Raw genomic sequence first — 23,531 nt, 5'->3', positions numbered from 1 at the left:
GCAACAAGAGCGACTTGATATCAGTCCATAGTTAGGTACGAGTTGGGTTATAACTGGACATCTCCAACGAGTTAATTGATAATAGCATGTTATAATTATCAACTTCCAGCATGTGATGTCTTACTGCATAATCTAATAAACCACTGAACCTTAGTTATTGTGACTACTGTATCAACTCATGAAATTCGGTAGCGTAAAGAGGCATTTTTCCAGTGGGTCTTTCAGTAAGCCACCGATATCCCCTACTATTATTAACTCGGCTAGCTATTGCATAGTTATAGAGACCTTGTCTACTTATATAGTCCTATAGTAGCTCTCTGTTGCCTATATAAGCTCTGCATTAGCCTGGATAAGTCAGAAACGCGCTACCGAATTTCGTGAGTTGATACGGTATTTCCCCGTCTCCTTCCTTAGATACAATACATAATAAAAAAAGCAATGATGATAAAGCGGAGCTTACCAGCTAAGCAAGGTGACGCATGAGGCTAACTACAAATTAGGATCAGCGTGTACAGCTGAGCAGGCCCCTAAAATATCCTTTCGCTCTAGTAATGCCTGGTGACGTCTGATGTCAGACTCAATGGTCTATATATGTGGCGGTTCGTCTTTCTGACGGGCTGCCACAATTGAGCATCTACACCTTCTTCTTCTTGAGCACAGCGGTCCCTTCATTACAAAACCTAATCATGAGTAATTACGCCAAAGTTGTGGACGGTGTCGAAGTCACAAATACTGACGTAAGTCACCGCTCATCACCCTTTTGCTCTCTCGAAATCGTCTAACAGTTGAGTAGGTTCCGCCTCCCCGAGACTGGACCAATGTGTATGATGAAATTGGCGGCGACATGCGCTGGAACGAAGATTTCGCCGAGATGCTCAAACATCGGGGACTCGATGGCGACTTCAAGCCCCTCTACGGCACATGTTCCTATACTGGCGAGGCCCTCTTCTTGGTTGAGATCGGCGGTAAGGACTTCCTTATCTGGAATGCCCTTGATGATTCGATGTACCGTGTGAATGGGAACTTGACTCTCGAAACGATTGTGGCCGGTCTTGATGAGGAGGGTCTAAATGCATTTGAGCTTGAAGAACTCTGAGCAAATAGGTATTATAGGCACAGATTAGGAAATCGGTTATACCACAGGAATAACAATATATGTGTCAAGTCATCATGCGGAAATAAATTGGGACCACAGGATGTCATGCCTTCGAGAATTCCAGTTTTAGAGTCAATAACCAAATCCGTATGATACACGCAGCTATAGTTGCATGTGAGTAGGATTGTAAAGTGAGGCAAAAAGAAAATAGATGTCATAGATTTCTGGATATGATTGTTTATAGTTCAGCTGTAATATTATTATTAAGCTTAACCCTATCTATACATAAAGATTTTATTAATCATCATCTCGTCTTGTTCTCTTCTGGTTCCCTCCCGATCCATAAGATCTTCGCTTTTTCGAACTCCTACTTCCAAGCAACGACCATATCTGTAAATCCAAAGGCAAAACCCCATCGTCAGCGTTCCTCCTCAGAAATTCCAAAATGTCAGACAGGGGAATAGAATCCGTTCCGCAATAAACAGAAACTGCCCTTCCAAAAGCTACTTCGTCGATCAAGCTTGATCGCTCGAACCAAGAGCGTCTCAAAAACTGCACGATGCAGGACTTTTCCTTATCGGACAGGATTTGCATTTCTGGCTCAGATATTGGGGAACTGTCATCAGACATAGTGTGATCTGGAGACCTTTGCTTATTATTCAGAAGAAAGGAAATGATGGCTTGTCGACCAAGTTGAGTTTCCTCATCGGAAACTCCAACCCAAGCCACGACAGAATGAGCACGGCGATAGATTTGTGCTTTCATTTCAGAACAACTGCTCTTTTCCCCATCGCTGGTCTGGTCAATGCAAATGGCTTCAATCCACATTGGTCTCCCAACGCGAACAACCTCGGGGATAGAAACAACATCTCTAGTCTCTGGAGGCTGATGCATCTTGTAAGCAATTTCCTCAACCTGGTTCCATTGTTTAGAACCCATGTGTGGGAAATAATCCAGTGGGATACGACCGTGTGAATCAATTACATCCATGCTGGCGCCATAGTCAAGTAAGATACTGACAATCTCGAAATGACCATTCTCTGCTGCATGATGAATCGCAGTCTTTCCAAAGCAATCCTGGGCGTGGATGTGAGCTCCCTCCTGAAGCAACTCGCGCACTTTTGGTAAATGATTATACTCAATAGCGCGGATCAATTCAGTCTCGCCGAATATGTTGTCGCGATGGCCAATGGGATCATTGACACTCTTGGCCATCTGTAGTGCTTCGTAGATATTTCTCGTGATAAATATAATCTTTCCATTGACAGCGATGGGGTAGCGATGCATAGGTCCATATGCGTCAATGTCACCTGGGTGAGCACTGTTTGGGTTTCCACATGTTGAAGAGATCAAATCGAATTGAGGGGCCGAGTTGATTTCGAATGTCTCTAAAACATATTCAAGCAGGGGTTCACCTAAAATTGAAGGTGGTGAAAGTTGGCGGGGTCTTCGAATGAGTGAAAGAAGGCGAATGGAAGATTCAGATGGGAGGTCCGTGTAAGTGAAGTTGGTGAAGTCAATTGCTGGGGGTTGATGATTGAAAGCAGCCATTGTGATTTGGTGTATTGTCTAATTGTGATTTCTCTGACACACTGCCTTAACCCAATTCTTATATCTTTGTGCTTATGATCCTATTCCTTTCAAATTGTCTTGTGTGCCTATTCTGATGCAGGCCATGAGTGCTCTGCCTAACACAGCCCCGCCAAGTGGATATGTCCTCGCTATCAACTCCGTCGGACTATAAATTGGTTGCCTCCCCAGCCTCTCGAAATAACATCACGTTAGGACTTTGGTCAATCCTTAGATTTAATGCATGTGTTGGCATACCAAGACATTTACTCAATTTCGCCAATTGGCTAGAAACGCATTCATCAGGCAACCAAGCGGCAAGCTTTACAATCCTACGGGCTTGACCGGAAAATACTAAATAACACAAACGCCAAGCAATACCTAAAACACTGTCGTTCTTAACATCTAATTGTTTCAATAAAAAGTCTGTGGGGTAAATCTCTCGAAATCTCTGATAACGCGGCTTATTTTTCATCTATCCTACTGGATTCTCAATCGAGTCGTTTGCGTATGCTGGGATGGGGATAAATCGTCCTCTATTTTCCCACAAACGTAGAATTAAAAGCTTGGCTGACAGGCATAGTCGTGAGATTGTAAGGCCTCCAATCACAAAATCATCAAGCCCTTGACACCATCTTTTCATTTTCTCATCCAAGAGGAAAAGTGAATGGTTAAATATCTCATGACAATTTCGAATCCATTCCTTCAATTCCCGACGAATTATTCCACGTCCTAAGAAGCTCTTTCTCTTTACAGCCATTCCTCCTGAAAAGATTCAATCTGTCAGATTTGTTGAAAACCCGACAATTCCATTCCTACATGTGGCGTTGTTGAACTTCAAACCACATGATGAAGTTTGCATTGATGATCACTTAGGCTGTTATTTCGGTGTACGTCTTGTGCCAGTCCTCAAATAAGAAATGGACACGATAATGATTAAAAGAGGAATCAAGGTTCCGATTTCGCCAATGACTGGATCAATCATGTTAGAACTACTCCAGATCATAAAACTCATTGTTGCCAACTTACTCATCTTGTCGCGAAGCCAATTTGAAGGTATCCTGAGTTCTCCTTCATCGTTGTGTGGGAACCCGTCCGAGTTCACAGCAAAGAGACTTGTCATGAATGACAGGGGTGTCTATCAAAACTAAGTCAGGCGTCCCTTCAATAATGTGGATACTTTCGTTGGAGAACTCACAAATATGACAGTTACAACTGTAAATGGAAGAATGATGAAGTTCATCAAACGCGCCGACTCAGCCTCTTTGAGTGACGCCTGGGCTAGCATTGCCTGAGTGATGTTGCTGAGCTATGCAAAACCACCAAATTAATAAGGTTAAACATATACTCAATCATGATCCAACTTACACCATCAATTGTCGTGGCAGCATCTTCGTCTATCCGTCGGATTCGTTCTCTCAAGACTTCCAAGCCAGATTCTCGAATCAGAGTAGCTTCTTGCTCTTCAAGTGACATGCCCTTGTCAGTCTCAACAACCGCGGCGAATTCTTTGAGAACATCTAACTGTTGCGTAAAGACTTTGTCGATGAGGCGAAGCTCTCCGCGAATATCTTTGACACGCCAGGTACATCCTGCCGCTTCACTGATGGCTTTGTTGGCAAATCTAGAATTCCAGTCTTTTCGGGTGAAACTGTTGAAAAAACCAGCTTCTCGGTCCATCTATACGAGAGCGTTTTGTTGTCAGCAGTGTCATCCTCTAATGCGCTTATACTGCAACGTACCTCAGAAGCAAGTTCGTTTTCGAAGATATCAAGAATGTGTTCTCCAAGCCCAGCCAGCCTGAACTTTTCTGGAAACGTGACTGTTTGCTGCACAATGTGCTTGACAAGGTCATCCGCGGTACATAACTCATCCAGCTCGCTGTGTCGGATAGTTTCCAACAAATCATCTGCCATGCCCATGTTTTCTCGAGACGGTATTGCAGTAAGAATGGTACCTGATATATAATGCATATTAGGCAAGGCCTCGCCCATGAGGGGGCCGAAATATCACTCACCATCGTGTAGTTTCCATAACCAGAGCTGTCGCACCATCAGCCATTTCGGGCTGCCTTCCTGCTTGATACTCCGCATTCTAGTTGCATTACCCATACCCTCATGTTTCATTATTTCTTCAATATAGTCCAAAGCAGCGCCATCTGGATCAGGTTCCTCTTTAACGTGATATCCCAGCCAATCTTTAAAACGAGAGCCAAGACTGCCACGCGGAGGCTGTAAAGGTTTGTGCTTGCCCAAACCCTGTCCATGACGTGCCGATGACCCTTTTCCAGACCATCTGTAAATCACTTGGTTCTCTTTCGATCGAAGTCCTGACAGGCCCTCCGCGCTGTTGAATGTCTGGTCCAGAGTTTGAGGCATCTGAACTCCATCCATCCCTGTAAAAGGAAGATACGCTTCTCCGACCCGCTTCTCTTCGAAAAGATAATCTGTCATCTTTATTATCAACGCTTCGTTTCTTTCGCTCGCTATAAAAATATTCTTTTCCACTTCTATATCTAAAAATGGAATCTAGATGTACTAATCTCAGTTATGTGTCATATCATATGAGCTTCGGACATACCACAATAGACACCATTGATCCAGCTTCTGGTATATCCTTGTCGCGCGACTTTGAGGTTTCGATATCGATCTTCTGTAGTCCGATCAATATGTTTATTACATCGAAGTATCGTCCAGTCGTCACGTCAAATACACTACGTCTTGCCCGCATCAACTCACCTGGGCATGAGGAGCTCTTATGCGATAGTCTCTTTCCTTTCCGTCACGAAGTCTGATGTTACTTCGGAAAAACTCCCAGATTTCACTCTTTGTATGAAGGTCTGTTAACTCTTCGGTGTGGTCCAAAATGAAATCCTATGTTGTAAAACACTTTGTTAGTCAAGCAGTTAAACCGAACGCGAAATGACTTTACGCCAGAACCGCATTTTCCTGTTATAGACACGGTAATAAAAGGCACAGGACCATGGTTCATACTTGACTTCAAGTCACTAACCTTGATCCATGTCATCTACGAAAAGGGTGTTAGTAATATAAATCCAAGCAGGTGGAGTACTCAGTAGTAGTTTACATTATTGGCATTGAAGTTAACCCACCTCCATCTGTCATCATTGACCTGTCCCTTTTCGCGAGTTGCGTCCTCAGTTGACTCAGAGGGCATTCCTAGGCGTTTTTGAACGGCTTGCCAAACATGTTCATACTCCCTTTCGCAATATTCTAGGAACGTGACATTTTGACCCTGATCAGATGGATACAGGACGTCGGATACGTACCGACCTGTTCCAACCCAAAATACAGGTATCTGAATATTTCTGTTTGTGACCTGTATACTCTTTTGGATTCTGCAATAGACTGGAGACTTTCGGCAAATCCACATACGTCTATCAGAGATCCTACCGTCCCTCTGTGGGATTTTCGTATCTTTTTCAAGCTTGGCTGTACTGGTCATGGTCAATATTTTCAGGTCCATCCAAAACTCTTCATCATCTTCTGATGTCATCAGATATTCCCTGGGTGTGTACCCGTCACGGTTAAAGGTTTCTAAATCAGCACCTTTCTCGACCAACATCTTCATGGCCTGACGATCTTGTTTCTTGCAAGCGAGGTGAAGAGGTGAATTGCCTGGACTTTGCATTAGATCATGGTATAGTGAAAGAGGGAAATTTCGTATCAACACTAGCAAGCCGTGATTGGGTAGTTTTTGACTAGTTTTTGAAGGTTTCTGAGGCGTAACCGTGATTGGGGTTTTGCTGGGACACACCTCTGATGTCTTTGATATTAATCTCGGCTTCATCTGAGAGAAGTATCTGTAGCAAGGGGCCGATGGGAACGTCACTCTCTCTTGAACCCAAAAGTAGGTGAAGTGGTGTTTGAAATCGGTCGTCCAGCGCGTTGACATTGGCACCATGCTCCAATAGCAAGGTGCAGATTCTGAGGATAGTATGAGACTCCTCAGAGTCATGTTGTTGGGGGCCCTGTAGATAGGCCTCGATTGAAATATGTAATGGAGTTTGTGACCGCTGATTACCAATGTCAATGTAGCGCAAGGGTGGCACTGACGAGTTGGTTTCGAGGATAGAACGGATAATATGCTCGTTGTTTTGCGAAACTGCCCGAAGGAGTACTGTTTCTTGGTTGACCCCGTTTCTACTTCGCAGATCGATATCGTTGTTTTTCAATAGGTATTTGACGTCCAATAAGTGATTCCGAGTGATAACAATCCATAGAATTGAGACTTCACCACGCGCGACGCACTGTAACTGCTGCCATTCCTTCTGAGTAATTCGTCGGGATGTCTTTGCTAACCGATCCGCAATAGCCTTCATACGCAACTTTGCCATAGTAGAGGCGACTATTGTGTTATTGGCGTAACCTTGGTAAAGTTCTGCGACAACTTTAGCAATTACGAATTTGGGGCTGAATCCTTCAACCCTATTCATCTCGGGATCTCTCGTTTCATTGCTCAAATAGATGTTTTCTTCAAATTCTGCGAGGAGCCTTGCGACTTCTCCATCATCATGCCAAATAGCAGCATTCCAGATTTCATCTCCTTTGTCGGATATGAGTTTGTCCAAGAAGTCAAGTCGTAAGGAGCGCTTCCATTTGTGAAAATACTCCGTGATGCATTCAAACCATTCTAACCATTCAATCCAGGAAGTACTGAGATGAAGAAATGGCGCCAGGTTGTCGATCAGAACACGAAAGTTAAGAATTACTGACCACGAGATCATCTTCGAATATGGTGATATAATTTATCGGAATAAGAAAGGATGAGGGTAAATTGAACTGAAATTTAGGTATCTTGGGGTTGGCCAGTGCCCTTTATTCTATTGGTCAACTGTTGTGACACATATCTTGCCTTGCGCATCGACGTGTGATATGACACGCCTGCGCGCATTGTAACCGAGCTTTTCGTTATTTCTGGGCCAATAATCAATAAATGTCATGACAAGTTACATAACAGTTATCGTATCAGTGCGCTCGAATTAAATCACAACGGACTATTTCTCCATAATGTATGGAGTCTGCCGTGTTGCACTCATCATGATTGACTGATGTTGCGAGCTGACATTGGGCCTCAATCTGGTTCGTGGTGGATAAGATAATAATTGTAAAGATGTGGGTGTGACCAATAGAGGATGCGATTGTTTGGGAAAGCTAGCAGGGTCCTGAGAGGGTCATGCTACCTATATGAAATAGGGGCCTGAGGCACCTACGCCAACAATAATCCAATAATCAAATAATCAGCCTCGAACGTCTAGGGTAATAATTGCTCGGAGATGAAACGGGCCGTCGGCTGAACATGTTTTCGTCGCATAGATGCATGTGGATTATCTCGGCTTATAAGAATAATCAACATTCCAGTCACGAACCAATAGCATAGGAAAAGACCCATATTATGATCCTATGCCTTGCCAAAGCAAGATTATCAAGATAAGCGGATCGCAATCCTTGCACCGGCTCTCGGTCCCCTCACGATACCTGACGTGAGCCAAGAGAATAAGTAACTCAGCTAGATGAGTTTCCAGTAATAGTGAGACGATGATCATCAAGAGCTAAAACACAGCATCGCTTTTCAGCCCAGCTGAGCCTCGTACACTCCACTATCTGCCCCATAAGTAACATCTAGATCTGGTTCCCATTGCACATCGTCGTCATGTCTGGGGTCGAAGGATTCAATCCTACCGGTTGTGATGTCACTGACTCAATTGTTGAGTTAGTTCCTTGACGAAGGGAATAGGAATTGAGCCAACTCGAGCTATATAAATATGGCCTTTGCTCTTCAGTTATCTCAGTTTATTAGTAACACCATCAATCAACACTACTACATCTCCAATCTTTAAAACACACATCAAAATGCATTCCACCTGGGTACGCCACGATCCCATCCCAAAGATCCACAATCAACTAACAATCATAGACTCTCTTCACTCTCCTCCTTGCCTCAGCCGCACCAGCCCTAGCCGGCAAGTGCGCCGAACCACGCGATGTCGGCGAGAACCCCAACTGCTTGGGAGGTTCCTACATTGAGTGTGTTGCCAAGAACAACGCTCTGTGCACAGGCGAATGCTTCAACACACCTGCCGGAGGCGCTGGTTCTCCGTGCCACACAGGATGCACAACCCGAAACCAACAATACTGCGCTGGTTACTGTATGAAGATCAGCAACTGTGATGAGTGTAAGGAGCATCTCGTGCAGATGGGAGGTGTCGACGACGACAAGGTGAACGAGGATACTTGCAGTCAAGAAGGTACGTGTTGATTGGTTAGGAGTTCTTTATGATTTCGTGTTTACTGATTTCTTCGCAGGAGACTCTTACTACTGCAACTGTGACCCTTAGTGCGATGCTTATTCCAAGCCCTCCAGCATAAATTAATCTATTCAATTGACAATATTTATTATTTCAACGGGTTGATGATACCGAAATCATGTCCTTTTACAACTTTGACTGCAACCAACTCAGATCCCTCTTCCTTGTAACCTCTGCCCTGATCTCCTCCCTCGATCTCTCAACATCTTTCTTCACAAGCTCAGCGTACAACTGCTGTATCTTCTCCGTGACAGGTCCCCTCTTACCATCTCCAACGACTCTGCCATCAATTTCCGTCACATGAATCTGCGAAGGAAACGTTCCAGTGCAAAATGCCTCATCCGCACCATAAACTTCCGTCAACGCAAAATCCAATTCCTTAACAGTGATTCCATTCGCGCGACAAACATCAATCGTCTTTTGTCGCGTAATTCCCTGCATCTGATTATCCTTTGTCGGCGCCCAAACCTCATTCCCCCTCACAATAAAGAAATTAACAGAGTTGCACGTCTTGACAAAACCGCGAAGATCAAGCATCAGTGCTTCGTCAACGTTCATGACATTGGCGTGGATACAAGCTTGGACATCCGTAGCTTTCGAAATATGATTCCATTGCTCGTCTTTCACGTCTGGTGGTCCGCGACGGACCCACGTTGTCGCAAGTCTCAAACCGCGAGATTTGGAGTTTGGATCGACGGCCTTTGACTCGGGAATGATGACGATTAATGGAAGACCGATGTTGACACTAGGGTTTTGATAGGGTGTTGATTTGAGACCGCGACTGACGACGAGACGGATGTGGACGTGTTCATCTTGACCCATGTCGTTCGCGTCAAGAGTTTTATGGATCAAGTCGAGAAGATCACCTTTTGACAGACCAAGATCCATAAACATTGCCTTTGCTGATTGGAAAAGGCGGTTTATATGTTCTCGCGCGAATTGGAGGCGACCTTTGTTGGCGCGAATGCCCTCCTTTAGCATCGTTAGAGACGCGTAGGTGAGTCAATTAGCTGACTTGAACTTACCCAGATACCATCGCCAATGAGGAAGTTTGAGTCAAAGACTGAGACAACAGCGTCTGGTCGAGGGACTAGCTTAAAGTCTCCAGTTACACCATCACGCATACCGACCTTTCATGAGTTAATGTACGCGTCGATGAGTGAAACATTGGAACTTACCAGAATAGATGCATTCTTCGCATTGGGTACCGAGCTATGCGTCGAGCCGCCATGGCTGTCTTTCTTTACTGACTCTGTCATTTTGCAGGCTGTTAACAGCGTGTCTGTATTATTCAAAATATGACCTCCGAATTGCGAATAAATCTAGAGAAATGTCTTTATATCAATCCCGCCGAACAAAGAAGGGAAATGACAAACAGCGTTACTTTGATTACCCTATAATTTCACTGACTCGAGTCTCCACTGATGAAACCATTCGCCTCCGAGGGGCTACTATCATTTCTAGTGCCGAAATGACCACATTTGTTCCACTCTAGATGATACTTTGACCATATCTAGACCCTATCATCAACGTTGGCTTGGCAAATTTCTCCACGCTAGATTGACGTGATCGCAAGGTTGTCTTATCGCCATCTACAGTGGATCAACATTCCATAGTAATTCTCTTCTATTTCCCCTATCGTCGATAAGAAAACGGGATTAAGAATCCCAAAGTAGAATAGACTCTCCATGAGTCTCCATTCGGTAGACTCAATGGTGACCAACTGACTCGATGCATCATGAAAAACTTATGCGAACTCCCCGTTGACTCCACTAAATTCGGGGAATCTAACAACTAATCTCAAGAAATGATACATCTTTTAAAGCCGAGCCGCATTGCACTTTGCAATTGCTGCGAGTCTCTAATCTCTCGACCTTTACTTTTGCTCCCTTTGAGAATTACATCATGTCGTCGCTCCAAGGGAAAACTGATGAGACTCCTGTCAAGGACACGCCACAGTCCATTGACTCCACCCAGGATGAACTTCCCGAACTAACCAAAGCCCAGGCAAAGCGTCTTCTTCTAAAGACCGATCTGGTGGTCATGCCTCTGGCAATTCTCAGCATGACGCTCGCTTACCTAGACAAGGTAAGACCACCATACCTATTCAGTAGAGATCCTATTAACACATGTAAGAACGCCCTAGGATATGCCGCCATCTTTGGAATGAAAGAAGACGCCAACCTCAAAGCCCAAGATTACAGCTGGCTCGGCAGCATTTTCTACTTTGGATACCTCGCCATGGAATTCCCCAGCCTTTGGCTCATGACAAAAATCCCAATTGGAAAATACGTCGGCACTTGTCTCGTTCTCTGGGGTGTCTTGTTGTGCTTCTTGGCTCTCTGCCACAACTTTGCCGGCTTGGCCACCATTCGGTTTCTTCTCGGTGTTTTCGAAGCTGCCGTGCTACCTTGCATGATGATTATCAATTCTATGTGGTATCTCCGAAACGAGCAACCTCTTCGTACGGCCTTTTGGAATAATACCTTTGCTGGTGTTTTCGGTGGTATCTTGTCCTACGCTATTGGAAAAATCGACGGAACGCTTTCAACATGGAAGGTAAGTCTCGGAATATTGCCGTCATTTCAAAATCTTGTATCCAATGCATTCTAACATGACTCCCAGTACATCTTTCTTATTTACGGAGCTTGCACTATTTTTCTTGGTGTTCTCGTCTTCTTCGCTCTACCCGATGCTCCATCACAAGCATGGTTCTTTACCGCCGAGGAAAAGAAACTCGCCATTATTCGCCTCGCTCCGAACCAGACTGGTGTTGAATCAAACAAGGGGTTCAAGACATATCAAATCCTCGAATGTCTTCGCGATCCCAAATGCTACTGCATCTGGCTGGGCGCCTTGGGTTATGCCGTCACCAACGCAGGCGTCACAAACTTCAACCCACTGATTATTGCTGGTTACGGATTTTCGAAAACCAAGACTGTTCTCATGGCTACACCTCAAGCCGCAGTTGCCATGATCAGTCAGGCCCTTCTCACGACTATTGCTCTCTACATCCCCAACCTGCGATGTATCTTCTGGATCGGAGGTGCTCTGCTGGGCATGGTTGGAGCTATCATGGTTCACACTCTGGACGTCGAGACACAAAGAAATGCTTCCTTGGCTGGTGTTTACATGATGGGCTTTTACAACGTGCCATTTATCTTCCTGCTCAGTCTGTCTTCATCCAACACTGCTGGCGCCACTAAGAAGAGTTTCATGGGCATGTCTATCGCCATCATGTACGGTACGTATTGTTCCTGTCCTAGAACCAACTTTCCCTGCTAACATTGAACCTCTAGCTGTCGGTAATATCATTGGACCCCAATTCTTCCTCAGCACACAAGCACCAAAATACGTTCTCGGTATTGGCGCAATGCTGTGCGCTTTCGCCTTGATGGCTGCTGTTGGTCTTATTTACTACTTCCTTTGCGTTATCGAGAACAAGAGGCGTGATAAGCAGTTCGGCAAAATTCATGATGTGCTTGATGCTGGATTAGAGGCGGAGAAGAGCGACAAGACGGATTTGGAAAACTCCAACTTCCGTTACACTTACTAAATTTTAGCAGGCTCTCCCATGCTGCAAGGTTGTGTTTGTTTCACAACATTTAGAATATATCATGTTTTAATTAAATAATCCCACATCATGATGAAATCAACAATTTGTGAGAATTTCTGAACCTTTATTTCATGACCAATTACTATCCCTATCTTACGTCTTGTGTATACATCTATCGTAACTCCAAGCAAAACTCATTTCACTTCACACTCTCGCGCTCATCAGCCAGGGCCTGGGCCTTCTCATCGCTGATCTTGGATCCCTCGGCATTACGTCGGAATTCATCCTCCTGCAGTCTCAGCTCCTCAGAAAGCTGTCCGTGAGCCTTCCACACAGGCTTAATCTCAAAGAGACGGTCCATGGTATCCAGAGGCAGACCCTTGGTCTCAGGGATAAAGAAAAAGACAAAAGTAGCCGACATTATCATGAGCGAGGCGAAGAAGAAGTAGACACCGTAGCCCATCTTGATGAACATCTGGGGGGTGAATCGAGAAACGATGAAATTCCAGAACCAATTGTTGGCTGCGGCGGAAGCTTGACCGATGGATCTGCAACATGTTAGTAATTTGTGTCATATAGGCTGGGCTCAGTTAGTAACATACCTGGACTTTTCGTTAAACATTTCAGAATTGAGGACCCATGGAATCGGGTTCCATGTGGGGGAGTAGAAGATAGTCCAAAGATAGAAAAAGAAGACAGCAGCAATGCCACCGCCAGACATTCCAGGAGCCTCAGTACCAGCAGCCGTAGCGGCAGCCACCTTGGCAGCTGGGTCAGCGATCTTGATGTAAGCTCCAATGAACCACATGCAGAGAGAACCACCAACTGAACCAATAATCAACAACTTTCGGCGTCCGACTGTCTCAATCAGAAAGAGGATGAAGATGATAGTGATTGTGGTCTTGACTACACCAAAGATACCGGTAGTGAGGAAGCCAGTGTTGGTTCCTGTGATTCCGATACTCTTGAACACAGTAGGACTGTAGTAGTTGATGGCGTTGATGCCAGAACCGTTCTGCCAGAGGAACATCATACCACCAAGGAAGAAACGCCATTGAATGTTACGTTGCTTGAGACAAGCAAACGGCTTCCAGAATCCGGGGCCGACTTCTCGGTTGTAGCGCTCAAGTTCCTGGTCCATGTAGCTGAGTTCCTCGACAATGTAGAGGTCATCAGCGGGCAGCTGTCTCAGCCAACACAATTTCTTCATAGCCTCCTCACGACGACCCTTGGCGAAAAGCCATCTGGGTGATTCCTTGATCCAGAAGGCACCGAAGAGAAGCATGCCGGCGGGGATAAGTTGGACAGCAAAGGGGATGATCCATTGCTTGTGGCTAGGAGCCATGGTCTCGGCAAGTCCGTAATTGATCCAAAAGCCAACAAGACCACCAATTTGCCAACCCAATTCGTAAATACCAACAAGTCGACCGCGGATAGCAGGGGGAGAGAGTTCGGAGCAATAGATAGGAACCATGTTGGAACAAGCGCCGACTCCAACTCCAGCCAGAACACGTCCACCAATAATAAGTCCCAGTCCTCTCTCCGCATTAGCGCCAAGCATCATGCCAGCACCGAGCATAAACACAAAGCTAAAGACAATCAGAGAGTAACGTCGGCCGATGAAATAGGATGTAATGTAGGCGAATAGACTGCCGAAGAAAGCACCGGCCTGGTAAACAGACACAATGTTGGCTTTGAGTAGGGCGAGAGCATCGGGCTCGTAGGAAGCGAAATCGAATTCCTCTGTAAAAGATGGAAGGGCGATTGTGGTGCCGATAAAGGCAGAGTCATAACCGATCATGCATGACGCGAAAGAGGCGATAGCAGCACAAGTGTAAACACGCCAATTGTAGACAGCCTTTGGAGTAGGTCTGTCCTCATTGACAGCAAAGATGTTGTTGACGGAAAGACCCATGATTGATAGCAATTGTGCCTTTTCGAGCACAATATCGAATCGAATGAGTGAGTGAGTGAGTGAAGAGAGAACAAACAGAAAAAACAGGGGACAACTTCTCCGCATTTAAATATTGAGATTTTAGAACAGGAACAAACAGAAATTACCGCGCTTAAAGGTTTACCCCATATTTTCAAAAGAATTTTTCCCACTAGCGTGTTCGTTTGTGGTAGCAACAAGTCATGAGTGGTCTTTGAAGTTGAGCTAAAGTGAGTTAGAGCAACGCTAATAGGATCTGGATCCCCTTCAACCCCGCATACCCAGGGGTCTGGGTCTCTGGGCAGGCTGGGGTAAAAATGAGGGGGAGGTTTATTTTGCAATACGAATTCAATAGACAAGAAGAATATTCAGCTAGTAGACTAGACTAGACTACACACTTGCGCGGGGGGCTAAAGCTTTATCCTATCGCCGAGCTTAATAGTTCTCCCTAGAGTTATCGTCATCCAGGAACATCAACACGGAGAAGAACGGGCTTGGTATGTTTTTTACCTTTGAACTATTTATTTCAATAATATCAAGACATTAGAGTTTTCTCCCTATGATTATTTCTTAGTATAGTGTTAGTTCGGTAGACTCCTGTCGTGTTTCTAAGATCGTGGTGATCAATTATATCTGGCATCATATTTATTACAAATCTAAGCAGACAAATAGAGATACGAGGCGATATGGAGAATTACTTTTAAGTAAGGCACACATTCACCAACGTCCATGGCACCGTCATCATCGGTTGGCCAGAAGTGAATTGTATTACCGCCTTAGCGTATCACTAACGTTCTAATATAGAAGATACTACCACCATCCGGAATAATAAAATACCATCGTTGGGAATGCTCAAAGTCGATTTCCGTTCTGCCACTTCACGCTACTGACTTGCGGAACCTTCTGCCCTGTACCTTTTAGCCAGGTCCCTCTTCCGTCGAAGGCAAGTTTCACAACTACTGTAGCCTGGTTGAGGCGGCCTCGCCTTGCACCCGCTGCACATGGTTGGTGTCGGTTTTCCCTGAGGAAGACGATCTGCGCTCAAGCATCGTTCGCACCTTCCTTCAGGCTCCGCGATCGCCGATACGCAGTGGTAGCAAATTCCCGAATCGATTAATGCATTCATCTCGTTGGTCGTAACCGCTTTTAGGTTACAAATAGGACAGAAAATGTCGATGGCAGAATTCGTATAGTTGCCACAGACGAAACAGTGTCCATTAAGGACCGGTCCTTGGGTGGTGCAATCGGAGTGCACTAAAGTGCCTTCTCCGTTGAATTTGCCGCAACTGAAGCAGTGACGGTTGACCCAGTCGTTCCCGGAGTTCGATGGATCCATGATGGTGATTTGTTAGTCGTTGGTTAAATTGTCTCGTTGGGTTGGATGCCGTGTGTAGCTGACTGTGAGTGCTGGTTGTTGCTGTGTTGTGAATTTCTGGTACTGAGGTATTGAGTCTGCATATATACATGATGAATCTCGACATTCTGCGCGAATCAACTGTCCCTTTCAACACGCATCACGGTTGTTCAATTGACATTGATGAACTGCCCGCATCACCATTGGGATATGCTATTCAGCATTGTTCTCAGTATAGCCTGGTGAGTCAGAGCTCACGATTTCATGAATGTGATTCAACTTACAGTTTTGACCTATACTGAATAACGTCCATCGCGAACTCATACGCAGTGACAAAGGAATTTGAGGACTAACTGACTTCCACAACAATAATCAGGTCTACAAATACAACCTCAAGATGTCAGTCTCAGACATGCAAAATACAACAACATCCAGCACTCACCATCATCTACACAGCAAGACGACTAATCAATCGCAATCATGGAACCGTTGAATCCCGACGAACAAGAATGCGGTATCACCCGCTATTGCTACCAATGCGCCAAGTTGAATGAAACCAGCAAGCTAGTGTGCACCGAATGTGCCGGCTCTGGGAGACCCCTAGAATGGGGATATTGTTACGTTTGCAGCGACAAAACCAGCTCACAGAACAACATTTTTTGCGATTTCTGCGATGGCATTGAGAATGTACTATTGGACATCGAGGTAAAGAGAGTTGTCAACTCAGGCGCTTGTCCCGATTGTGTAAAGAGGGTTGTCAAGCCTCATTTTGACAAATGCGAACAATGCATACCCCCAGGAGGTCGATGCGGCCATTGTGGACTCCTCCCTCCCAAGGACAGCGGAAAGACCTATGAGAAGTGTCTTGATGGCAAAAAAAAGAGCAACGAAAAGATGAAAGCCAAAGCTAGCGATTCAGGCTTGTGCAGACGATGCCACGAGCTCCCTTTTGAGGAGGGACGTACGTCACTTCTTTGTGTGAAATGTGCAGAAGAGAGACGGGAGTACGATCGAAAATATCAAGAGAGAAAAAGACGTGGAGAGTAGAGGTATATAGAATAAGAGACTAAATTGCTCGGTCGAATCTTGCTATTGAGACCACACTTCTCATCATCAAGCTTGAGTGAATCTACCACGGTGGTAGCGGTGCTGATGTGACATGATGTCCACCACTTGGAGCTGGTACTTCCCCATGTCCAGGGGTAAGCAGGTTCAGAATCCACATTGCCAATAAAATACATGCCACACGAACTTTCGGCGCCGTAATCCATCCATATCCAGGGACTTTTTCCAACCATGCAAATGAGGAGCTAGATGCCTTTTCGTCCTCCTCAGAACTCTCCATGATCAGATCGACGATGTAGGCTGTTGACTTTGCCACAGAATTACTCACCCAGAGAAATACCGGTACAATAATTACCAGCGTCCTCCATCGATCTCCCATTACCGTACCGTCCCCAAATACACCATCAATAATCAAAACACCTTCCGTATCAGCAGCCATCAATAAATGATACTGCAAGATATACGTCTCAAGTGAACACCGACCCAGCCAAGCCATAGCTTTTGAATGGTAATTCCGGACTGGTGCAGAAATATTCCGAAGTGCTATAAAGGCCAGTATCGGGATGAAAGATATCAAAGGGTGCCACGCCTTGTAAACCTTTGTTCGTAGATGTAAAGTCGCATTGAAGTAATACATTGTACCAAATAAACCAGCGACGGCGAGGATGATTCGAAGACCAAGATGAATGACGGTTTTCTTCATTTCGTTGTTCACCACAGCGGTCAACATGCCGACATAGACAATAAACATGTCAAGCGTAACGCGGTACTGCCATTCCTTGTAACTCCATTGGATGTTGAAAACTGTGTTGAGGAGACCAAAAACAAATCGAGTTAGTGGCGTGCCCATGAAGATTGCAGAGACTAACAAGCCTGAAATGCATATCTTGGATAACACGACCTGCGGGTCGCTGTTATATCGTTTTCCGCCAACTGCCATGGTTCCGTAGACAACAAGGAACCAGAACGAAACAAGAGGTGAGAAATAGTAAAACATGTAATCCGTGTCCATAATATAAGCCAGTGAACAACTGAGAAGATTCAGCCGTAATAAAACAGCTGCAAGACGACGGAATGAAAAGTCGTTCTTTCTCAGAAAGTACAAAGTGTGTCCGTATCCAGTCTGAAAAAGGTATGCTGCAACGCACAACCTAATGAGGATGTAGATAGACTTGGATCCCTTAATAGCTCCAGTCCAGTGATAAATAAGAATGAGAGCTTGCATCCAACCCTTCCACTCATCTGTTTGCTGTCGTGAGAGAAAAGGTTCGTTTGGTTCCTTCGTTGATAAAGGCATTTCCATTCCCATCGGTATCGGAGATCGCGATCGACGGATAGTGAGTAGCAAAATGGCGAGACAAGGAGCACAGAGAATAGCAAAGTTGATTGGCTGCCAGAGTTTTTCACCCTTGGCCATCATCTGTGTACGATCCGCGTAATAACACATGAGAAGAGCCAAGACGAATGACCCTGCTCTCATAGTAAAAAACCTCCATCGCGGTTCGTTTCGGTCATGGTACAAATCCAACATCTCACCTACAAGACACGCAGCCAGGTAAATAATACCCAAAGCAACAATCCCGAGTTGAGTAACTGGTTTAACCCCGTAGTCGGTGCAGCAAGTGCGTTTGTATGGATACGACTTTAGACGGTCAAGCTTCGCGTTGCATCTCAAGTTCAATATGATGTTGGCTCGAGTATCTGCAATCCCATGCTTAACATGTAGCCCTGTTTTATAACCATCTAGCCACGTTTTGTTCTGGCAATACGTGAGCATCGGTATAGACCAAATAATTGGGAGATTCCAATCCTGCTCGACTTGATGCAACCAGTCTCGCATCATGGTAGTCTCGCCGGATCGACGATGAGCATCGATGATGTGTACAGGATCATCTCCCAAGTACACAGGTCCGGCGGGAGGACCATAAAACATCTGATTTCCTAACCCATCGATTGGGTCCATCGGGGCAGAGAAGGGATCAATATCAGGTGTGTTGTCGGTAATGAAGTCGAATATGCTGGACATGTACTCTTTGTATGTACCGAAGCGATTATCCCATGGCGAATTCAACATTTCTAGCATGAAAGGGCTGGCAGTAAGAGCAAACGTGGAATTTGGTGAAATTACTGTTGTGCCGCCAGGCAATGATGCATTCATCCTGGTGAACCAGACGCCTCCAGCCATGTAGATCAACGCAGGCGCTTCCTGTTTCTCGATTGATGGAGTGTTCTGTTTTTCTTTCGCATACATTTTGAGGTTGTGTCCAAATTGTTCTTGGCTAGCATTGTCTTTCCACTCCAGGAAGATGTTAGGTAGTCGCTGGATCATCTGGCCATAGTATGTCATGTTGAAAAACTGGGACTTGGGCATTTTGAGCTCCTTTCTATCGCGGTTGGAACGCTCCGTATCTAGCTGAAAGTGATTCAAATCAGTACTGAATTTTATTCAATTCCGACACCGGTGATTTCTTACCAGGCGACTAATTCCATGACCGACGTTACGAGACGTTGAGTCTCCGACAACAACTATTCGACGACCTTGCATACAGCGGCGAATATCTTCGGACTCGTACTTGTTCATGATGCATCCATCTGGTTGCCATTGATTAAAAGGGTACCTGTTCCCTTCTTCATCTGGTGGATCGATCCAGCGTCCAGTGCTTTGGATAGCTCGACAACGGTAAGGGTCATTTCCGGGAAAAAGCGATTTGAAGCCAACAGCAAGTAAAAATAACACAGCCAGAGTAGTCGAAATGACTCTGGCCCAGAATGAGGCCATGTTTACTGGATGAGTATATGATTGTTCAGAAAGACACTAGAAAAACAAGTATTGATGAGATAAATGGAAGAAGAAATGGCGGGATGTGTTTGCAAGGGAAATAAGAATCATCAGGGACCCAAGGGTTAAAGAGACATTGAATTCCTAGCTTGTTTGTTGAATGTTAATTCCTTGCATAAATATGTCTTACTTGCAATCATGCCATCCCTATTTGATACTAGTTGGCGCTCCAAGGGAGTGTAAAAAGACGAGAAAGAAGGAGACTAGAAGGAATCCCTGGACTAGGCAGTTACAAGTAATGCGCAGTGCCTTGATCTCGACTAGTGGGAGAAAAGACGAGATGTAATCTTCTCCCTTGGTTTGGGTTGGCTGCAGGGCTGCGTTGTCTCAAGTTACCCTATCATGTGAAGTGCGAAAATCACAACAAATGCACATTGAATGTCGTCTTTTCTACTCACACAAGACAGTTGCACTCCCATTTGGGTCTAAAAATGCCGTTTTTTTCTCTTTATGCATTACAACCCACAAGCTAGATAAAGAAGCATGAGGTTTCAACATGTCTGTCTAGATGGGTTAGTTAGGTTAACTATTTATCTGAAGTGATCCAGATCTCTATCATGCCCAGCGTTCCTGCACTTTGCAATATACTCATCGATCTTTTTCCACGCTGGATTTCTCTGATTCTTACGCAACCAATCTTGACAGCGTAACCCAAGTGAGGGATAATCTGTGGTCATGGAGTCTGAATCTAAGGAAAGATTCGGAGTGCCCAAGATTGTAGCGACCTGCTTAAACGTGTCCGTGAAGGACTGTGTCCCGGTGCTCCCTGTCCACCCACCTTCGATAATATCCCCAATAACTTCGGCGCCTTCCGCAATGGTCCACCGACCAGCCTTCAATTTCTTTCGTAGATCGATAACGTCTGCGTGTGACTGAACACCTGCAAAAGGATCCACACCAGAAAGAATAAAATGCAGAAATGTTGACAAATCGAAGTGATCTGCTATCAAATCATTTGCCGACTCATAGAGGAAACTTGAGCCAAAGTCAAAAACTTTTAATGTATTCGTCTTATCAACGCCTAGATTGCGTACCGCGAGATCTCCGTGAACAAAACCGAGTTTTTCAAGCCAGCTCATAGCATCAAGCAAGCCCAAGGCCCATTGAACTCGATCATCGCGTGTTGCAAGCCGCCAAACCTTCTCCAAGGGATCAAGTCTTTCGAGGAATAAATAATCGGCAGTGCAGGGTTCAAGCCTTTGGGCAAAGTTACGGTGAGGATGGACTTGAAGTGCGTCGTAAATCACCATCTCGTTCTCCATGGCAATAAAGCTTTTGATTGAGAGGTCCCAGCAGTGAGAAAAGTCAGTGCCTGGCGAAACCTGGTACTGAAATGGGATTTTGACAACAATGTCTTTGTCGATGGCAATGGCCATCCCTTGAGATGGTCCGATGCTGAGTGATTCTCCAGTAGGTTGTTGAAAGGGAAATATGACAGACATACTTGACAACGGTGAACAAACAGGTATCTGAAAGACGATAGATTATGGCCTTGAAGAAAAATTGTTATTCGTAAAAACTGTAGTATCTTCTTACCCCTCTTCAGCTAAGAGTAGTGATATCTATATGAAGATCACTGCCAAAACAGGAATGAATATTGCTTGGTATTGTTGCACTAAAGTCTGACAGCAGAAATAGAAACGACTATTAGAAACAAGTCACAGCTTATGCAAAGACACATTCTGGTGCCAGATGCATATACTCAACGCTAACTGATTGCTGGCCAATTCACATTCAATTCTCGAGGTGTGACTCCACCATGCAGGATGCATGTCTTTCTACAGCAGTAACTGTTGTTTAATATACGCTTTGACCGTTTTTGAAGGGGCCAATGTCTTCAATACCCGTGCATTTAGACCTTGATATACAGTATAACCTTTACTACTGTTGACATTGTTGTATTATCGTTGAATTTCCCAGCTTGCGGCTTCATTTGCTGCAAGTTACACATTTAGATACAGTATAACCTGTTTTTTTTATTGTAACCCACCAGATGCCCAAGTTGGTAAATGATATTTGTCTCTTTAGGCTAGCTTTTGTAACTCTGAGGATAAATAGATTCTTCTTTAGTGTTTACAGAGGTATAATCAGTCTCCTGCCATACGGTAAGCTGTTAGACACATGTCTTCTTTTTCATAGTACTTACAAACTAATCTTGTAATTCGGAACTTTAAAAATCGTATGATAAATGCAGGTAGAAGACATATGTACATCAAAGCGTAGTTTGGCTACAGTACAGCACAGACTTGGCCTGCCCTATCAGGTCTAACTGGAGGTCCGGGTACCAGCCACACCCCGATTTCAGCTGTCATCGTTAGACACGTAATGATGCACCCCGCTGCCATTCATGCAGGCCTTTCAAATCACGGGCTTCCAGCTTACCTCCAACTGAAGATCTTGCCCTATTATGGTGCCGTAGGATGACAGCTGAAAGCTGAATCACGCATAAGTTTCACTGCGCTATCGAGTCTTATGGCCATCAAGCTTCCATCAACCAGACTGTAGGTGGATGGTAATTTTTGAGGTGATGGGGTGGAACAGATAGTCTAGGTCTAGCAGCTGACTTGGATACCGACGTATATATATACCCACGTCCTCGTGCTTGATCTCAAACTCTTCACTTCTTCATCCTCCATCACAATAAACTTATCTCCATTTTCCAAGGAATCTCATACTTATTTCCAAATCCCAAGTTACAAAGTCAAGGTACGTTTACTGGTATCACATCGCCAGCGTCTATTGTGCCGACTAACCATTTAACAGATGCCTTCTGCAGACGGCTTGCTTCGTGTGCTTGAACCAGAATTCCTCGAGTTTGACTTCTTTGGATTGAAGTCAATGATAGTTAAACTCAATCAACCTATTTATGGCGTGGAATCTGCTCGCGTGACTCTGGAGTACGATAGCGAGAGTCAACTGAATTCAAGACATTCAGTTCGTGGAAAGATTGAAGGAAAAGCATTGACCCTAGATGTCGGCAATGGCGTCAAGATCGTTGGAAACCTTGATCAATCTGAGAGATTCCAACAGATTGATGGGTATGGGGACTGGGCTATTTAGATGCCATTGCTTGTGAAATGGCAGACTGCCGTTGTAAGGATAGCTCAGCAACGAGGCGTCCTTATATCTACAGATAATAACGAAGGACATGAGTAGAGTCTTTTGAGCCATTAGATTTGTGCCTTGTATTTAGGATCTGATCTGGACACCAAATGTAGCATCCATCACTTCCCACATTTGTACACGTAGAAAGTAATACAACTGTCCAGTACGAGATCCAGTAGGCACACCACTCCTGGTGTAGGTACTTGTTCCCGTTTAGTATCCGTCCAATATAATGATGTCAGGTGACTAACTACCGACTCTTGTTTGGGGTTGGCTGAAGCTCAGGCCTGCTGTAGCCGATCCTTACTGTTTTTTTCTTTAACACTCATCCTAAACTTATCTTCTCACTTACTCAAGAAACATCGTTCGTATCGTATTTACGTTTTTACTCCCGACGCGTCTTATCGATCAGCCGATTGGCCGATTGATCTTGCTACAAGACTGTTGCGGTATTACAACGGTTATTCGTATCTGGTAGATATCCGCTATCACCCCTGTCTTTCTGTCAGGCGAACTCTATTAGCCGGTAACTATCGGCAAAGGACCCATTGCCATACTTTCGCATAATATAGCCTTGGCAAAAATTCTTGTCTTTCTCTCGGCATCGGCAGTTTATAATCATGCTTGTTCTAAGCTTACTATTAGCGCATGGATTAATCTCCCAATGTGACCCATATGCCACTCAA

At 44.8% G+C, this 23,531-nt stretch overlaps 11 protein-coding genes across 11 annotated transcripts; 5 read left to right on the top strand and 6 right to left on the bottom strand.

The window, feature by feature from the left end:
* Positions 1-686: 686 nt before the first annotated feature.
* FPOAC1_000087 (uncharacterized protein) lies at positions 687-1,096 on the top strand (the record flags this gene model as incomplete). Its single annotated transcript, XM_044844707.1, has 2 exons — positions 687-737; positions 794-1,096. The coding sequence occupies 2 exons, from the start codon at positions 687-689 to the stop codon at positions 1,094-1,096; spliced, it is 354 nt and encodes a 117-aa protein (XP_044710623.1).
* A 297-nt stretch (positions 1,097-1,393) lies between these two features.
* Positions 1,394-2,647, bottom strand: FPOAC1_000086 (uncharacterized protein; the record flags this gene model as incomplete). Its single annotated transcript, XM_044844706.1, has 1 exon — positions 1,394-2,647. The coding sequence occupies one exon, from the start codon at positions 2,645-2,647 to the stop codon at positions 1,394-1,396; it is 1,254 nt and encodes a 417-aa protein (XP_044710622.1).
* An 898-nt stretch (positions 2,648-3,545) lies between these two features.
* FPOAC1_000085 (uncharacterized protein) lies at positions 3,546-7,412 on the bottom strand (the record flags this gene model as incomplete). The annotated part of the gene is made up of 12 exons (XM_044844705.1): positions 3,546-3,637; positions 3,695-3,803; positions 3,864-3,974; positions 4,034-4,345; positions 4,408-4,622; positions 4,683-5,118; positions 5,246-5,317; positions 5,404-5,538; positions 5,597-5,613; positions 5,659-5,692; positions 5,753-6,303; positions 6,443-7,412. 12 exons carry the CDS (start codon positions 7,410-7,412, stop codon positions 3,546-3,548), a joined length of 3,054 nt encoding a protein of 1,017 aa, XP_044710621.1.
* Positions 7,413-8,538: 1,126 nt separating this feature from the next.
* FPOAC1_000084 (uncharacterized protein) lies at positions 8,539-9,023 on the top strand (the record flags this gene model as incomplete). Its single annotated transcript, XM_044844704.1, has 3 exons — positions 8,539-8,553; positions 8,603-8,933; positions 8,992-9,023. 3 exons carry the CDS (start codon positions 8,539-8,541, stop codon positions 9,021-9,023), a joined length of 378 nt encoding a protein of 125 aa, XP_044710620.1.
* Positions 9,024-9,119: 96 nt separating this feature from the next.
* FPOAC1_000083 (uncharacterized protein) lies at positions 9,120-10,252 on the bottom strand (the record flags this gene model as incomplete). Its single annotated transcript, XM_044844703.1, has 3 exons — positions 9,120-9,965; positions 10,019-10,123; positions 10,172-10,252. The coding sequence occupies 3 exons, from the start codon at positions 10,250-10,252 to the stop codon at positions 9,120-9,122; spliced, it is 1,032 nt and encodes a 343-aa protein (XP_044710619.1).
* Positions 10,253-10,898: 646 nt separating this feature from the next.
* Positions 10,899-12,549, top strand: FPOAC1_000082 (uncharacterized protein; the record flags this gene model as incomplete). Its single annotated transcript, XM_044844702.1, has 4 exons — positions 10,899-11,081; positions 11,130-11,552; positions 11,619-12,237; positions 12,293-12,549. The coding sequence occupies 4 exons, from the start codon at positions 10,899-10,901 to the stop codon at positions 12,547-12,549; spliced, it is 1,482 nt and encodes a 493-aa protein (XP_044710618.1).
* Positions 12,550-12,748: 199 nt separating this feature from the next.
* On the bottom strand, positions 12,749-14,464 carry FPOAC1_000081 (uncharacterized protein; the record flags this gene model as incomplete). The annotated part of the gene is made up of 2 exons (XM_044844701.1): positions 12,749-13,097; positions 13,152-14,464. The coding sequence occupies 2 exons, from the start codon at positions 14,462-14,464 to the stop codon at positions 12,749-12,751; spliced, it is 1,662 nt and encodes a 553-aa protein (XP_044710617.1).
* A 1,852-nt stretch (positions 14,465-16,316) lies between these two features.
* On the top strand, positions 16,317-16,883 carry FPOAC1_000080 (uncharacterized protein; the record flags this gene model as incomplete). Its single annotated transcript, XM_044844700.1, has 1 exon — positions 16,317-16,883. One exon carries the CDS (start codon positions 16,317-16,319, stop codon positions 16,881-16,883), a length of 567 nt encoding a protein of 188 aa, XP_044710616.1.
* Positions 16,884-16,965: 82 nt separating this feature from the next.
* FPOAC1_000079 (uncharacterized protein) lies at positions 16,966-19,680 on the bottom strand (the record flags this gene model as incomplete). The annotated part of the gene is made up of 2 exons (XM_044844699.1): positions 16,966-19,314; positions 19,375-19,680. The coding sequence occupies 2 exons, from the start codon at positions 19,678-19,680 to the stop codon at positions 16,966-16,968; spliced, it is 2,655 nt and encodes an 884-aa protein (XP_044710615.1).
* Positions 19,681-20,270: 590 nt separating this feature from the next.
* On the bottom strand, positions 20,271-21,182 carry FPOAC1_000078 (uncharacterized protein; the record flags this gene model as incomplete). Its single annotated transcript, XM_044844698.1, has 1 exon — positions 20,271-21,182. The coding sequence occupies one exon, from the start codon at positions 21,180-21,182 to the stop codon at positions 20,271-20,273; it is 912 nt and encodes a 303-aa protein (XP_044710614.1).
* Positions 21,183-22,212: 1,030 nt separating this feature from the next.
* FPOAC1_000077 (uncharacterized protein) lies at positions 22,213-22,800 on the top strand (the record flags this gene model as incomplete). The annotated part of the gene is made up of 3 exons (XM_044844697.1): positions 22,213-22,241; positions 22,434-22,446; positions 22,504-22,800. The coding sequence occupies 3 exons, from the start codon at positions 22,213-22,215 to the stop codon at positions 22,798-22,800; spliced, it is 339 nt and encodes a 112-aa protein (XP_044710613.1).
* Positions 22,801-23,531: the final 731 nt, after the last annotated feature.

This window comes from Fusarium poae, chromosome 1, assembly GCF_019609905.1.
Source record: "Fusarium poae strain DAOMC 252244 chromosome 1, whole genome shotgun sequence".
NCBI classification, from domain to species: domain Eukaryota; kingdom Fungi; phylum Ascomycota; class Sordariomycetes; order Hypocreales; family Nectriaceae; genus Fusarium; species Fusarium poae.
This window is presented reverse-complemented; position numbering and strand designations above follow the sequence as displayed.